Here is an 18,173-nt window from a genome sequence, read left to right as displayed (position 1 = left end):
AACTTACACGGCTGGAGAGACAGACTTCAGCGGCAAGCTTCAGACCGAGGATGCTTTTGTAGGAGCTGCCTCCCTCTGCTCTCCTCCCACCACTCTCCTCCCCCTGCTCTCCTCCTTCTGTTCACCGCCCTCCCTTGCTCTCCTTCCTTTACACTCCTCCCCCTGGTCTCCTCCCCCCGCTCTTCTCCCTCTGCCCTCCTCCCTCCACTCTCCTCCACTCTCCTCCCTCCGCTCTCCTCCCTCCGCTCTTCTCAATCTGCCCTCCTCCCTTCACTCTCCTCCACTCTCCTCCCTCCGCTCTTCTCCCTCTGCCCTCCTCTGTCTGTTATTCCCCCTCCCTTTACTCTCCTCCCTTAGTTCTTCTCCCTGCATTCTCCTTCCGCCACTCTCCTCCCTCCATCTTCCTCCCTCCGTACCCCTCCCTCTGCTCTCCTCCCGCCCTGACATGGAGGATATGGGAAGAGTCTGCACACAGCTTCTTCATTTAAACAGCAATCAAAACGCAGTGGCACATGTCTTGGACGAGGAGAGACACACGCAAACACACAAGGACACATACAGAGACACACACACAGACGTGGAGATGGCCCCTGGCGATGTTTGGCCAATGAGCATCAGCCGTGTACCATCCTGCAGCTAGAAGCGTAGCGGGAGGATGAATACTCATTAAGTTAACTGTCAACTCCATGGTATTCTGGAAGTCACTGTGTGTGTGTGTGCGCGCCTGGGTGTGAATGCCTGTGTGTGCTGCGTTATTCCTTTTGAAGACCTAAACACAGCTCTGGGCCCTTCTTTATTACTGCAATATAAAAGCTAGTGGTCTAAACCTCCATTGTTTATGGAAATGATGTACCTAGGTTTTGTTTTGTTAAATTGTCGTGATCCCATTGTATCTGGATCTGTATAAACACATAGAAACGGGCAATTGAACGTACACACAGACACACTGACATTCATCAATGCTAACACTAATAGGCTGTACTGCTGGTGGCTGTGTACACGTTTGTGAGTGCTAGTATGTACTGTATGTATCTTGAGAATTGGGTGATTACATTTTAATATTTTTCTTGATCTTACTTGTGCTGCTCATCAGTTAACCAAATGGAATAATGCATGATTTGAATTCGCTTAAAATACATTTCAGTCATAAGAGTTCCTTTACCCCTGACATATCGAGAGCTTTGGGCTATAAGGTTCTATATGCAAAAAGATGATTCTGAGGTAATTGGCTTTAAAGTCCTGGTAGCAGATAATGGACCCTATCAGATACACTATACTGTATATACAAAAGTATGTGGACACCCCTTCAAATTAGTGGATTCGGCTATTTCAGCCACACCTGTTGTTGACAGGTTTATAGAATCGAGCAGACAGCCATGCAATATCCATAGACAAATATTGGCAGTAGATTGGCCTTACTGATGTCACGTCCTGACCAGCAGAGGGTGTAGTTGTGTAGTATTTTGGTCAGGACGTGGCAGAAGATGTCTGTGTATGTTTGTTCTGGGTGTTGTGTTTCTATGTTGGTCTGTTTGGCTCCCGATCAGGGACAGCTGGTTATCGTTGTTCCTGATTGGGAGTCATATATTTAGGAGTATGTTTGTCACTTGGGTTTGTGGGTGGTTGTGTTAACACTGCTATGATTTTGTAAATAGCCTGTTAGCATGTCTGGAGTCGGTCATGTTTATTGTTTTATGTGTATACTTTGCTCTAAAATATTAAAAAGATGAGTATCCACATTCCTGCTGCGTTTTGGTCAATTCAACACGGCAACATATATGACAGAACCACCCATCTAAACAAGACCAAGCAGCGGAAAAAGGAGAGGAACACTGAGTATATGGACTATGGTGAAGAATGGACTTGGGAAGAGATTCTGGACGGGGCTGGACCTTGGCACCAGGCTGGGGAATACCGTCACCCACGGGAGGAGTTGGAAGAAGCTAAGGCAGAGAGGCGGCGATATGAGGCCAGGAACGCGCTGGCGAGGAAGCCGGAGAGGCACCCCCAATAATTTTTTGGGGGGGGCATACGGGTAGTTTGGCTAGGCCTAAGAAGAGCCATAAGCCAGCTACCCGTGAGTATATGGAGGAGCGTATGAGGTGGAGGGCGCCGTGTTTCGCTGAGGTGCACACTATCTCGCCCATACGCACGCACAGTCCGGTGCGCGCCATTCCAGCCCCTCGCAGATGCCGTGCTAGAGTGGGCATCCAGCCTGGTAGGAGGATGCCTGCGCAGCGCGTCTGGTCGCCGGTACGCCTCCTAGGACCAGGCTACCCTACTCCCGCTCTACGCACGGCAACCATCAGGCCCCTGCACAGCCCAGTTCGCCCTGTACCAGCACCCCGCTCGTACAGGGCTGCTAGTTCCATCCAGCCAGGACGGGTTGTGCAGGCGGTGCGGTCAAGGCCACCTGTGCGCCTCCATGGCCCAGTCTTTCTGGTTCCCGCCTCTCGTGCTAACCCAGAAGTGAGGACCTCCAGTCTGGCACGACCAGTACCAGCAACCCGGACCAAGCTTCCCATTAGTCAGCCTAGTCCTATTCAGCCTGTTCCCGCTCCTCGCACTAGTCCTGGGGTGCGTGTATCCAGCCTGGTACCTCCTCTACCAGCCCCACGCATCAGGCATCCAGTGAGTCAGCCCAGCCTCGAGAGCTCGGCACCAGTGTGCAGTCCAGAGTATCCTGGCACCAGTGTGCAGTCCAGAGTATCCTGGCACCAGTGTGCAGTCCAGAGTATCCTGGCACCAATGTGCAGTCCAGAGTATCCTGGCACCAGTGTGCAGTCCAGAGTATCCTGGCACCAGTGTGCAGTCCAGAGTATCGTGGCACCAGTGTGCAGTCCAGAGTATCGTGGCACCAGTGTGCAGTCCAGAGTATCCTGGCACCAGTGTGCAGTCCAGAGTATCTGGCTTGTTGGTCTGTTTGTCTGTTTGGCTCCCAATCAGGAAAAATGATAACCAGCTGTCCCTGATTGGGAGTCATATATTTAGGAGTATGTTTGTCACTTGGGTTTGTGGGTGGTTGTGTTAACACTGCTATGATTTTGTAAGTAGCCTGTCTGGAGTCGTTTGTGTTTATTGTTTTCTGTAAATACTTTGCTCTAAAATATTAAAAAGATGAGTATCCACATTCCTGCTGCGTTTTGGTCAATTCAACACGGCAACATTTATAGCAACTGAAGACCTCAGTAACTTTCTATGTGGCACTGTCATAGGATGCCACCTTTCCAACAAGTCAGTTCATAAATGTTCTGCACTGCTAGAAATGCCACAGTCAATTGTAAGCACTGTTATTATAAAGTGCAAATACCTAGGAGCAAAAACTGCTTAGCCACAAAGTGGTATGCCACAAAAGCTCACAGAACAGCACCGCCAAGTACTGAAGCGCGCAGCGCATAAAAATCTCCTGTCCTCGGTTGCAACACTCACTACCGAGTTCCAAACTGCCTCTGGAAGCAACGTCAGCACAAGAACTGTTCGTTGGGAGCTTCATTAAATGGGTTTCCATGGCCGAGCAGCCGCACACAAGCCTAAGATCACCATCTGCAATGCCAAATGTTGGCTGGAGTGGTGTTAATGCTTGACGCCATTGCACTCAGTGGAAGAATGTTCTCTGGAGTGATGAATCACACCTCACCATCTGGCAGTCCGCCTGACAAATCTGGGTTTGGCAGAAGCCAGGAGAACGTTACCTGCCTGAATGCATAATGCCAACTGTAAAGTTTGGTGGAGGAGGAATAATGGTCTGGGGCTGTTTTATATGGTTTGGTTTAGGCCCCTTAGTTCCAGTGAAAGGAAATCTTAACGCTAAAGCATAAAATTATATTCTTTCTAGACCATTCTGTGCTTCCAACTTCGTGGCAAAAGTTTGGGGAAGAGATTTGTGTGGAAGAACATGACTGGCCTGCACGGAACCCTGACCTCTGCCCCATCTAACACCTTTTGTGATGAATTGGAACGCGGACTGCGAGCCATGCCTAATTTCCCAACATCAATGGCCGACCTCACTAATGCTCTTGTGGCTGAATAGAACCAAAGAGGGGACCAACTCCATATTAATGCCCATGGATTTGGAATGAGCTCGACAAGCAGGTGTCCACATACTTTTTGTCATGTAGTATATTTATGTGTTGGTGTTGTATATTTACACAATAAGGCCCAGGGAGTGTGGTATATGGCCAATATATCATGGCTAAGGGCTGTTCTTATGCACGACCCAACGTGGAGGGCCTGGATACAGCCCTTAGCTGTGGTATATTTGCCATCTACCACAAACCCCCGAGGTGCCTTATTGTTATTATAAACTGGTTACCAATGTAATTAGATCAGCAAAAATATGTTTTCTCATATCCGTGGTATATGGTCTGCTTTACCATGGCTGTCAGCCAGTCAGCATTCAGGGCTCAGACTACCCAGTTTATAATGATTAGCAAGCCAGCAGCAGATGAAACAGAAAGTACATTCTCTCCTCCCAAGTGCATACCAGTGACAAACTTAGCTACACTGAACAAAATATAAATGCAACATGTAAAGTATTGGTCCCATGTTTCATGAGCTGAAATAAAATATCACAGAAATGTTCCATACGCACAAAAAGCTTATTTCTCAGCCCCCAAAGATGTGCACACATTTCTCCTTGCCAAGATAATCCATTCACCTGACAGGTGTGGCATATCAAGAAGCTGATTAAACAGCTAGCTCATTACACAGGTGCACCTTGTGCTGGGGACAATAAAAGTCCACTCTAAAAAAATGTATCTTTCAAACTGTGCTTTTTCACAAAAGTTCTTAACCCATATACGCTTTACGGACACAATATGTTTTACTTTAGTTATCTTGTCATTATTTGTTGTTATTAATCCCAACCTTCAGCTCCATTCAACCCCTCCCATCTATCTCTTAACACCATCCATTTTGGATTTATATTTGACATATATTTTTAAACTGTAATGTGATGTTTCATGAAAGATCTGAACCTTTCGATTCTCATTGTTTCTACAGATTGTAAATTGAAAATAAACATTTTTGCTAAAAGTATTATTATATAATTGATTGATTGACTATGACTTTTCAGATCACCCAGTAGTGCGATCTGTAGGGTTAGCTCCAGGTAAATATTGCAATTCTTCAGCCATTCCTGGACCTGCGACCAAAACAAGCTACACATGGACAGTACCAAAACAAATGATCTAATGATTCTGTCTCTTTGCAGCAAAATCTGTAGAGCTGGGAAGGTTGTATCCCCCATATAAATAACAGTCTACTGGTTGCAAGAATTTAGTATAATCATTTAAATTGAAAAAAAAACGGTGTCGTTTTGCGTATCAATTCATAAACCATGCGCCATGGAATTGGTTTTTCAAAAATCTTGTCCCAACTATTTTACAATCTACAGTTGAAGTCGGAAGTTTACAAACACCTTAGCCAAATACATTTAAACTCCTGAGATTTAATCCTAGTAAAAATTATCTGTCTAACGTCAGTAAGGATCACCACTTTATTTTAAGAATGTGAAATGTCAGAATAACAGTAGAGAGAATGATTTAGTTCAGCTTTTCTTTCTTTCATCACATTCCCAGTGGGTCAGAAGTTTACAAACACTCAATTAGTATATGGTAGCATTGCCTTTAAAATGTTTAACTTGGGTCAAACATTTCGGGTAGCCTTCAGCAAGCTTCCCACAATAAGTTGGGTGAAATTTGGCCCATTCCTCCTGACAGAGCTGGTGTAACTGAGTCAGGTTTGTAGGCCTCCTTGCTCGCTAATGCTTTTTCAGTTCTGCCCACAAATTTTCTATAGGATTGAGGTCAAGGCTTTGTGATGGCCACTCCAGTACCTTGACTTTGTTGTCCTTAAGCCATTTTGCCACAACTTTGGAAGTATGCTTGGGGTCGTTGTCCATTTGGAAGACCCATTTGCAACCAAGCTTTAACTTCCTGAGTGATGTCTTGAGATGTTGCTTCAATATATCCACATCATTTTCCTTCCTCGTGATGCCATCTATTTTGTGAAGTGCACCAGTATCTCCTGCAGCAAAGCACCACCACAACATGATGCTGCCAACCCCATGCTTCATGGTTGGGATGGTGTTCTTCGGCTTGCAATCCTCCCCCTTTTTCCTCCAAACATAACGAAGGTCATTATGGTGTGGTGGCTAATTTCCGCATTACCAAATGAGGAGTTACAAACACACCAGTCCGAGTTAAACTACATCTTTAATACTTAACCTCTTGGGGCTAGGTGGGACGCTAGCGTGCCACCCGTGGTGCACTCCATCAACAGCAGGTGCATTTCAAGAGCGGCAAATTTGAATCCAAATAAATGTCAAAATTCAAATTTTTCAAAAATACAACTATGTTACACCATTTGAAAGATAAACATCTCCTTAATCTAACCACGTTTTACGATTTCAAAAAGGTTTTACGGCGAAAGCATAAATTTAGAGTATGTTAGGACAGTACATTTACAAGAGTTGTGTGTAATGTTTTGTCAAGTCAAAGACAGGGTCACCAAAACCATAAAACCAGCTAAAATGATGCACTAACCTTTTACAATCTCCATCAGATGACACTCCTAGGACATTATGTTAGACAATGCATGCATTTTTAGTTCTATCAAGTTCATATTTATATCCAAAAACAGCGTTTTACTATGGCATTGATGTTGAGGAAATCGTTTCCCTCCAATAACCGGCAGTCAAGTCAGCGTAACAAATTAAATAATTAAAATTAGAAAACATTGGTAAAATATTATATTGTCATTTAAAGAATTATAGATTTACATCTCTTGAACGCAATCAACTTGCCAGATTTAAAAATAACCTTACTGGGAAATCACACTTTGCAATAATCTGAGCACTGCGCCCAGAAAAATACGCGTTGCGATACAGACTAGACGTCATGTTGGGGAGATCTAAAATCGAAAATACTATGTAAATAATCCATTACCTTTGATTCTCTTCATCAGATGTCACTTCCAGGTATCACAGGTCCATAACGAATGTAGTTTTGTTCAAAAAAGCTCATCATTTATGTCCAAAAATCTCCGTCTCGTTAGCACATGATGTAAGCCAGCCGGACTTCTCGTCATGAACGAGGGGAAAAAATATATTTCCGTTCGTTCAAACATGTCAAACGTTGTATAGCATAAATCATTAGGGCCTTTTTTAACCAGAACATGAATAATATTCAAGGTGGACGAATGCATACTCTTTTATAACGTATTGGAACGAGGGTACCCAACATGAACTCGCGCGCAAGGTGTCTAATGGGCCATCATCGTTCCATGGCTCTTGTTCGGTCAGATCTCCCTCCAGAAGACTCAAAACACTTTGTAAAGGCTGGTGACATCTAGTGGAAGCAATAGGAAGTGCCAAAATATTCCTAAACCCCTGTGTTTTTCAATGGGATAGGTTTAAAGTCAATACAACACATCAGGTATCCACTTCCTGTCAGAAAATGTCTCAGGGTTTTGCCTGCCAAATGAGTTCTGTTATACTCACAGACACCATTCAAACAGTTTTGGAAACTTTAGAGTGTTTTCTATCCATATATAATAAGTATATGCATATTCTAGTTACTGGGTAGGATTAGTAACCAGATTAAATCGGGTACATTTTTTTTATCCAGACGTGCAAATGCTGCCCCCTAGACCCAACAGGTTAAGATACTTTTGCAAAAGTTCTTTACCCCCAATAATGCACTCTCTCGAATGAACCATTGAACAAGGTGATTACCCAATGGCTACAGGGATCTTTTATAGCAACGATACACCCCCTTCAATGTACATTGACAAACCACAGATACTTAGTAACAGTTCACAAAGGTTAAGTTTTGTATGACAGATATCAATAAAACACATCAGACAGTAACTGCTATGTCAACTGGATTAATGGTATAGCCCAGTATCTGGTCTCCTTAGAACCGTCCCTCCCTGGTACGGTATTGAACAGAACTATTTCATCCAATGGCATATATCAATTGTCAACTCTAGATACTCCCATCTCAAGCAAACCCCCTCTTGACCCCACTCCTGGACAGGCTCACTGGGGGGAGTGAGCCTCTAGGCCATATAATATCCCAGGATAAGTGTGAGATCTAAGAGAGGACATACAAGGGTCCATTTACTGTCATAATCCTCCCCACAGTAAAGAAAAGGAGGGAGTGACTTGCTCACAGACATTGTGGAGACAAGTCATTGGTTCCCCATTAATCACGCCATCCTTTCACATGGTTTAAGAATAAGTAAAGACACATTCCCATATGAAGACAAATCTGACCTCTCCCCTCTCTGGGCCCCAAGTGTCTGAGCCCCAGCTAAGGTAGACGTGCAACTGAAAAGACACCAGAGTCCAATGGACACTTTCTAATGACAAGTACCTCAAATAAGCATATTATACTAATAAAACATCTTAATTATCTATGTTACCCAACTAATTCTGATTTGTCCACGACAATGGCCAAACAGGTCTATTTTTGTTTCATCAAAACAGAGGAAATTTCTCCAAAAAGTACGATCTTTGTCCCCATTTGCAGTTGCAAACCATAGTCTGGCTTTTTTATGGCGGTTTTGGAGAAGTGGCTTCCTCCTTGCTGAGCGGTCTTTCAGGTTATGTCGATATAGGACTCGTTTTACTGTGGATATAGATGCGTTTGTACCTGTTTCCTCCAGCATCTTCACAAGGTCCTTTGCTGTTGTTCTGGGATTGATTTGCACTTTTCACACTAAAGTACGTTCATCTCTAGGAGACAGAACGCATCTCCTTCCTGAGCAGTATGGCGGCTGCGTGGTCCCATGGTGTTTATACTTGCGTACTATTGTTTGTACAGATGAACATGGTACCTTCAGGCATTTGGAAATTGCTCCCAAGGATGAACCAGACTTGTGGAGGTCTACAACTACAAGAAATGTGTGGAGTGGTTGAAAAACAAGTTTTAATGACTCCAACCTAAGTGTATGTAAACTTCCGACTTCAACTGTATATGGCACGGCTGTAAATATTTTGGTCCTGAAATGAAACTGGTATACTTTTTAGTTTATCACAATTTTAACCAATGATGTTCTTAAATGCAGGGCCGACAGACAAGTTCCTTACTTTTTCCCCTTCCACTTTCCTCTTCCATTTTGCAGTAATGCTGCAAATAGTTTGTTGTATTTCTGGCTAGTCTAATTTACCAATCCCCCCCAAAAAAAATTGACATGGGCTAATTGAGTGACTGTCAGTGGAAAACTGCTGACTCACAACTAAGTTTTGAAATTACACCTTGTATATTCTACTATTTTAACTCTTAACATTAAGTTGAGAACCCAACTGACTTCCTAAAATGTAAAAAAAATATATATATATATACATATGTTTTGGGGTTTTTGGAAATGTATCCGCAGGCCTACAAAAGCAGCTGCCCATCCCTGATCTATAGTATGACAGCATCAGCTGTTAGCTACCAACAGCTGGCAGACGTGTTTACATTTGGCTAGTTTTATCAGTGTTATTTAGACTGAAGACGTGAGCTAAATGCACTATATCTAGCTAATGTTAGCATAGCAAGCTATCTCTTTCACTTACCCAGTTGACTTTCATGCTCACTGAAGTCCATGATAATGCTCGATCTCTGCTGGTGCTGCATGAGTTGCTTTATAAGCCACATTGATGGTAGGGACAGCATCCACTTTGAGAAGAAACTTCTTGCTGAAGCACTCCTTCCATGGTAGCCGTGGAAGGTGTCATGAAATAAATGTGCCCCGCAGATTGACAATTAGACGCCCAATTCGCCCACTTCATTCTCAACAAATGTATCCCACTTTTTACTGTTTTTTATTCATTGTGTGATGCTGACTGCGGGGCATTGTGGAAGTTTTTAAGTTAGAGCTGATTTAGAGAACCTCAAACCCAACTTTTAGAACAACATAATATTATAACAACTAATTTAAGAGTTTGTAATTTGGGAATGTTTACTTGGGGTGCTCTAAGTTACTGTTTTATGTGTTTCTGGCATTGAGAAATAAGTGGTGCACTCCCTTTAAAGTTCCGAACCCTGGTTTGAATGGTTGCCAGCAATTTTTATATTGTATTATTTTGAACTTAAGATGAATTGGCGTATTTTGAGTACTATATAGGTAGAGAACATTGGACAGAACAAGGCTATGTTAATAACAACATTTTGACAAAATTGGTGAATGTACTGTATGGTCTCTGCATGGGCCTGAGTTCCTGTGTGTGTTCCCCAGGAGGCTCTGATCATGGCCAGCATGGAACACCCCCACCTGGTCCGTCTCCTGGGGGTCTGCCTGAGCCCCACCATCCAGCTGGTCACCCAGCTCATGCCCCATGGCTGCCTGCTCGATTACGTCCACGAATACAAGGACAAGATCGGCTCCCAGCTGCTACTCAACTGGTGTGTCCAGATCGCCAAGGTAAGACTCACCTGTAATGGTCAAATCTTGTCTGGGAGCTTGAGTGCAATCTTAGAAACGTTCTGTTTGTGCTCCTTTTTCATATGTATCTCATACTCTACTTACCCACACTGTATTGGAAAACTGTAATTTATACAGTAATTTTAGATATTATCAACAATAAAAAAAAAAATGCAGCATACTGTAGGTCAGGGTTACCCAGCAGGCGGCCTGCGGGCCAATGGTTTTATTTTGTCCCCCAAGTTTTCAGAGCAAAAAAAGTATAATTGTTGGACATAAGACTGTAAAAACACCAGGAAATCAGCTCCAAGTGATTTTAATTTAAGAAATCTGTTCCTAAGTATTCCCACGCATAATAGAGAGAAACATGAACGTATACAAATGTAAGCAAGGTTGGAAATGATGTTTTAGTAAAATATGATATCTGTTTGGGCTTCTTGCGGTCAATTTGCAGTCTACAAATTATTTGTAATTATGTTCCGCCGCCCGACCGTGCGCTCATGAAAAAAATTGGCCCGCAGCTGAATCTAGTTGATGATCCCTGCTATAAATAATGGTGCATTGTGGGAAAACTGCTGTATTTTGAATGGTACTGTAATTCCACCCGAAAATAAAGGAAAGCCGCACACTCTAGGAGCTCAGATGCAAAAATGTAATGTCCAACGTTTCGACAGACAAGCTGTCTTCATCAGGGTATGATCCCAAACACTGCAGGGTAACTCGTTTATATTGTGTCAAAAGACACACACAGGTGTCTGTAATCATGGCCAAGTATGGCCTAATATCATTGGTTAATTCTCAAATTATAAAATGGCATACAAAGAACAGCATACAAAAAAACAAATGGATAGCATACAATAATAGATTCATTTTTGACTACACAAGCTTACAAACAATTACAAATAATCACAAGAATGGCTTCAGATCAAAGTCTACGTTGAGACCAAAGGGAGCAAGGGTTTTTAAATTAAAGATCCAGGCAGCCTCTCATTTTGACATTAAATTATCAAGGTCACCCCCTCTCCTATGGAGGGGGACATGTTCGATACCAATATAACGCAGAGACGAAATCGAGTGGTTTGCTTCCAAAAAGTGAGTTGCAACTGGGTAAGTCGAGTTTTTGCACCTAATGGTGCTACGATGCTCTGAGATACGTACTTTTAATTCACGCTTTGTTTTAACCACATCATTTTTACCACAAGGACAAGTTATAAGATAAATAACTGCCTTAGTGGAGCACGTAATAACACCTTTGATTGGGATCGATTTCCCTGTTTGTGGGTGTTTGAAGGATCTACATTTACCATTACACTTGTAATTTCCATCCAGTAGGGGCGCAAATAGACATTGTTCAGGAATGTCTTGGGGTGGTAAATCAGTGTACCAATTGGTCTCTAAGATTTCTGCCCCACGAGAATACGACCAAGGGAAGGTCCGAAAACACATTACCGAGACCATCATCGGATTTTAGAATGTACCAATGTTTGTGAACGATTCCCTTAATTTGTTCAGAGCACTTTGAATAGCGGGTAGTTAGAATGCAAGAATGCGTCTTTTTGCGAGACTGACCTTTAAAAAGGTCATGTCTCGTTTTGTTTTGAATTTTCTCAATGGCAATATTAATCTGATCATTTTTGTACCCCCTCTCCTTGAATTTTCTATAATTTCACCCGACATAATACAGTACTGTATCATATCCACTAGTGGGTGCAGGGTATTGTTGTTTCTGTCTCATTAACATATTTGGAGGAGTGCCTTGTTAGGGGCTATATTTGTTGCACCCATGAGTGAGAATGCTCTACCAATTTAACCTGGCACCTCCCCAGGAGATAATAAGCCAAGTGAATTAAATGCACCCCTCCTATCCTTGGATGGGTGAAGAAGACGTCTGTCTCTGTACATCTTCCTCCTAGGAGGATGTTTAGTTCCGAGGGCAGTGGACTCAAATTGATTCCTCTGAATTTAAAGACAAGTAAATAAGATAGCAGCTCACATCACCTTGGGTCTGGAGGTATTGGACCATACTGTTTGCTCAGAATCATTTTACTGACACATACACACAGAGACCCTGTCTCACACCCCCACTGCAACCCCACAGCCCCAAACCAAAATGTTACGCAGGGCACTCGCTGCAGACTCTTTTGTAGATTTAATATCTTAGACAAAATATGCCTTTTGCTCATAGAAATGGCACTGTTGAGGGATAAAGGTGGGAGTTTTCTACCATAAACTTTTAAAGCATTAGTTACCGTTAGGAATAAAAAAGAACAACACTTGCTGTAGGCCTACAAAATGTTCTGGTCCACTGTATCTCAGTTGGTAGAGCACAGTGCTTACAGCACTGGGATAGTTGGTTCAATTCCTGCCACCAACCTTATGTTTAAAACGCATGCTCTCATGAATGTAAGTCGCTTTGGATAAAAGCCACTACTAAATGACAAATATATGTACCCCAATAAAGTGCTTATTTATTACTTTACATTGCACAGGGAAAGCATACATGAAGGCTGCTTTCCCAAGCGTTGCCCTATTCTCTGTATTGTATTTCACTTTCATTTATTCAGAGCAACCCAATTGAGACCAGCGTCTCATTCACAATGGTGCCCTGAGAACAAACAACTCACAAACATTATAATTCAATAAATCAATACAACAGCAAATTCACTACAGGATACAACAGATACAGACACATCACATCTCAACACTGCACTACAGGGTCATGGTCAAAAGAACCGCACAATGTAGGGAACAGGGAGCCATTTGAGACTGAGACCAGGTGTTTCTAAGGCAGTGGCTGTGATGGTTGTAAAGGCCTTCTCCTAGGGGTGAGTCAGTGGACCCTCAGGGGCCCGAGGTAATGAGGTCAGATAGAGACAGCATACCATTTCTCTATACACTCTGTGGTTAGGCCTCACTATGGGAGAAGTCATATGTAACTGAATTGCTAATTTTTAAGAAATTGACGCGCATACTATATATGGGAGTGTCTGTGCCCACCACCAATATACTCAATACACAACACTCCTTTCCTCCAGTCACATAATGGGTTCCCCATAACGTTGGGGAGGACGGCACATCCTAACTGGGCGTGGTGAGGGAGGTGCCAGAATAGTCTCTGGCGGCAGCCTCTGTGCTTGTGAAGTGGGCACCCCAATTGCGGCTGGAGAGGGCTCAGCTGCAAGTTGGGGCTGAGTATCAGGGTTTGGCTCTGGAGTTGGCACTCTTATGCCACCTAAAGGAGTGGTGTCCAGAGCATCCAGGCCTGGGAGGAAGGAGGTGGCAGCAAAAGGGGCTGCTGCCTCCAGGCCCAGCAGCTGATCCACATGGCGTCGGTGCACCTGACCGTCAGATGTCCGAGTCCTGTAAGAGACCGGTCCAATGGCTTTTTCCATGACTGCAGGGACTCACTTAGGGCCTCCAGGGTAGCTCGTCAGGTTCAAAATGCCTTAAATGACCGTGGCCCCCTGTCTGCATCATCCTCCTGCCTTAGACCCATTTCACTTGCGAAGTCCAGGTGCAGCCAGTCTAAGCCAGTCTAAGGCAGTTGTCAATCGCCTGTTAATTAACAGCTCGGCTGGATTCTTCCCAGTAGTAGCCGCGGGTGTAACATGATGAGACAGCAGGAATCTTGACAGTCGGGTCTGCCAGTCACCCACTGAGATCCCAGACAGAGCCTCCTTGGTTGTCTGAACCATGTGTTCAGCTTGGCCATTGGAGGATGGGTGATATGGGGCTGTTGTGACATCTGATTCTGCTCTGCCCAACATAACTCTTTAAACTCAGCAGATGTGAAGCAAGCCCAGCAAGGGCTTGTGGTCAGTGTAGGCCACAAAATGGTGACCTGACAAGTACTGATGGAACTTCTTGACAGCAAAAATGATCACCAGGGCCTCTTTATTCAGCTGTGCATAGTTCCATTCAGTGACATTTAAGGTCCTAAATGTGTAGCACACAGGTGCCTAACGACCATCAGATTCCACGTGACTCAATAAGGCAACGAGCCCATATGGAGACGCATCACAGACCATAGTGACCATAGTGGGCTAGCAACCCATCTGCTTGCAGCAGCCATTTAGCCTCCAGGGAGCTGCCTGGTCCAGTAGGTGATACAGGGGCTCCGACACTGTAGTTTTATCAGGCAGGAAGCAGTTGTAAAAGTTGAGAAGCCCCAGAAACAACTGAAGCTCTTGGAAGAAGGTGCCTCCTTAATGGCCTTTACCTTATCCTGGGTTGGTCGTACGCCATCCTTGTCAACGTTGAACCCCAGGAACTCAACACTGGGTGCAGCAAAAATGCCCCTGGAAAGCTTTTTCATGCTCCTTGATAATCGAATCTGGGTAGTTTTGCAGGGGTCTCTGCTGGGGTCACCTCGATAGCTCACATCCACCAAAATTCTTCCCCGCATCTTTAACTGGGCCTGTGACCGTTGCCTTAATACCCCATTGTCTTGCAAGAATTCTGGCTGAGCCGTTGTTGCTCCTAGATGTTTCCACTTTTCCACAGCACTTACAGTTGATTGGGTTAGCTCTAGCAGGGAAAAGATTTTACGACCTGATTTGTTGGAAAGGTGGCATCATATGACGGTGCCAAGTTCAAAGTCACTGAGTAAGGCCATTCTACTGCCAATGTTTGTCTATGCAGATTGCATGGCTGTGTGCTTGATTTTGTTCAACCATCAGCAATAGCCGAATCCACTAATTTGAAGGGGTGTCCACATACTTTTGTATATATAGTGTATATGTCCCCTTCATTTACAGTGGTGACAGGTTGCAGCACTAAACCTACAGCTGTTGGAATTATGGGCCCCCCCACATCTGAAACAGGCTCTGACATCCTCTCTGGACTTTGACTCCGCCCCCTCTGCACACACAGGCCCACTACGTGCAGTGTGATGAATGCCAGAGGACCTGGTCATTCAGGGTGAAGCAGGCGGGCATTATTTGCAGCAGTCTCAGCCGCCAAGGCTTTTTCCTCAGCCACTCTAAATGTCATATTGGGCTCAGCCAATAGGCGCCGGAGAGGCTCGTCTAATACCCACAAACAATTCTGTCATGCAGCATCGGCTCCAGCTGATCTCCAAAATTACAGTGCACCAAAATCCGGCTCAGCCCAGCAATAAAACTGGAGATATTCTGATCTGCCTTTTGTTTACAGTCATGAAAATGAAATATATGCACAATGTCTGACAGAGATGCCACAATATCATCATAACTCTTTGCAGTAGGGAGGGCTGGAGCGAGAAGAGAACGTAATGTAGAGAACATGCTCAGCAGCACAATGGGTTTCTGTTTGGCATTATCAACGTCATTATCCACGAAAAAACATTCCAGCCTTCAATGTACTCCTCCCAGTAGCTATCCTTTTCATTAACAAACTCCTCAATCTTCCCAATCAAAGCCATGATAGCGTCGAAAAAGGAAAATCCACTTTGGCGTTTACTCATTAAACCTCTTCAAAACATTCCAGTCCGAATCCGCTTCGATGCCAGTATTATGTCCGTGACATGGTGAAAGTACAATCCAATAACAAGGACACAGAAAGATAAGTTTAGACTATTTACTCCATGGTGCAGGCAATGAACATGAACGCCATGTCGGCAGATGACTGTGAACTTCCACACCTATGGGGCGTGCACGCTAGATATGGGAGTGTCTGTTCCCATTCCTTAATGTGCCCTCCACCACTATACTCAATACACAACAAGGTAAATGTGCTCCCTCACTGCAGGGCAATTTGTGACTCTCCAGGCTCCCAGGCTCCTGGGAAGTTAATCTGTGTCTGGGAGGCGAGGTGAGACGCCTCTCTATCTTCCGCTTTCTATCCCTCTTTCTCTCTCTCTCTTTGTGTCTATCTCTGCGTCAGACAGCCCTTCACACAATGGATTATTAATGGAATAATAAGCCGTGGGATACATTCTAATGAGCAGATTAATCAGGGGATATGCCACCACCATGCACTGTTTTTTATTTATTTTCTTTTTCTTCTACATCTCTCTTTCTTTCTTGAGGTATGTCCCTGGCTTTCTGTCTATCTCACAGTGTGTCCTGTCCTTTTAACTCCAGAGCTTTTTATTCCCTTTTTTCTCTATTTTTATTTACATCTCCACTTCTCACGCTTTCTCTTTCTCACTGTGTCCTCCTCCTTACTCCATCTCTCCTGAGCTATATCCCCTCTTGTGTCTCATTTCTCTCATCAGCATCACAGTCATTCTGCATGGGGACAAATAGAACTAGTTAAAACAAATAGAACTAGAATCACTGTATTTCTATTTTTAGAATAGAACAGAAAGAATTAAACAGAAGGTAGAGATCTTAGAAAATAGACAGAGGTTCACATTGCTAACAGAACATATGCAGTCCTCTGTTGTTGTATTTATCTCTATCACATCACTCTCTCACATATCCAGTACATGTCCTTGTGAAGCTAAAGACAGCTGAGGATTACTGTCGTACAGATGGACCTTCAATATGACGGCTATTACCACAGCTGTCGTCATTTTGTTCACACTATCTAGCTCTGACAATTATTTGGTTTAGTTGGCACGTTGCAGACATTGACTAGTTATCTTCTCTAGTCCCCTCTTCTCCCGTTGTATGGAAGCTCTCCTAGTATTCTGTAAAACTCAATGCATCTCCCATTGTATGGAAGCTCTCCTAGTATTCTGTCAGACTCAATGCATCTTGAAGTCATTTCTCTGTGCAAACATCTCTCCCGAAGCTGAACATATATCTCTCTCTCTCCCTCCCTACCTCTCTGTCTTTCTTTCTTTCTTTCTTTCTTTCTTTCTTTCTTTCTTTCTTTCTTTCTTTCTTTCTTTCTTTCTCTTTCTTTCTTTCTTTCTTTCGCCCTCCTTCTCTCTCTCTCTCTCTCTCTCTGTCTTCTCTCTCTCGCACTCTCTATACACTATTCTCACTCTCTCTCTGTCTCCCGGGGTGAACAAACATCTCACTCACCGCCTCATTATTTAGACCCCAGGGTGCGTCTGTCCATCACTCCATCCCTCTATCCCTTCACTCACTTTTTTCCCCCTTACTCTTTTTCTTTGTCCATCTCTTTGGGTGTATCCCTGGCTCTATTTCGAGGGGGGGGCAGGCATAGTTTAGTTGATATAGTGGAGCTCTGCTAGTGGAGTCAATTGGTGGGAGAATATGCTTCATCCCGATGTGACTCTGTATGTTACAGAAGTTTCTCACTGTCCTCGAGACAGCAGGCAGTAGCAAACACTAAGTGCAAACAGACAGCAGGAAATAGAGAGGGTTATAGAGATTTACACACACACACATGCCAGTGCACACACACACAAACACAAACTCACGCATGCACGCATACACACACACATGCATACATACACACAGTGCGGAGTGCAGAATTAAAGGCAGGAAGAGATGGATGGGTGAAGAGACAGTAGGGCGATGGATGACTGGAGGCAGGTCACACAATGGATGAGGGCAGAATGACAGACAAATGACAGCCTGACAGCTCCAGACCACACACACACACATCTCTGATACACACACAAACACATCTCTGACACACACACACAAACACATCTCTGACACACACACAAACACACACACATCTCTGACACACACACAAACACACACACATCTCTGACTCACACACAAACACATCTCTGACACACACACAAACACACAAACACATCTCTGACACACACAGACTCACATCTCTGACACACACACAAACACATCTCTGACACATATACATACACACACACACACACACAGACTCACATCTCTGAC

General features: G+C 43.9%; 1 protein-coding gene across 1 annotated transcript in view; it reads left to right on the top strand.

Annotated features, from left to right (window-relative positions):
• Positions 1-18,173, top strand: part of LOC106582203 (receptor tyrosine-protein kinase erbB-4) — a gene marked incomplete at its 5' end in the record, with an annotated part of 240,979 nt that overhangs the window by 160,837 nt on the left and 61,969 nt on the right. The window contains one exon of the mRNA XM_045704751.2: positions 10,228-10,413. Coding sequence (XP_045560707.2) covers positions 10,228-10,413 — 186 coding nt within the window. The remainder of the gene's footprint in view (positions 1-10,227; positions 10,414-18,173) is intronic.

The sequence above is a fragment of the Salmo salar genome, chromosome 21, assembly GCF_965601325.2.
Source record: "Salmo salar chromosome 21, fSalSal1, whole genome shotgun sequence".
Taxonomy (NCBI): domain Eukaryota; kingdom Metazoa; phylum Chordata; class Actinopteri; order Salmoniformes; family Salmonidae; genus Salmo; species Salmo salar.
This window is presented reverse-complemented; position numbering and strand designations above follow the sequence as displayed.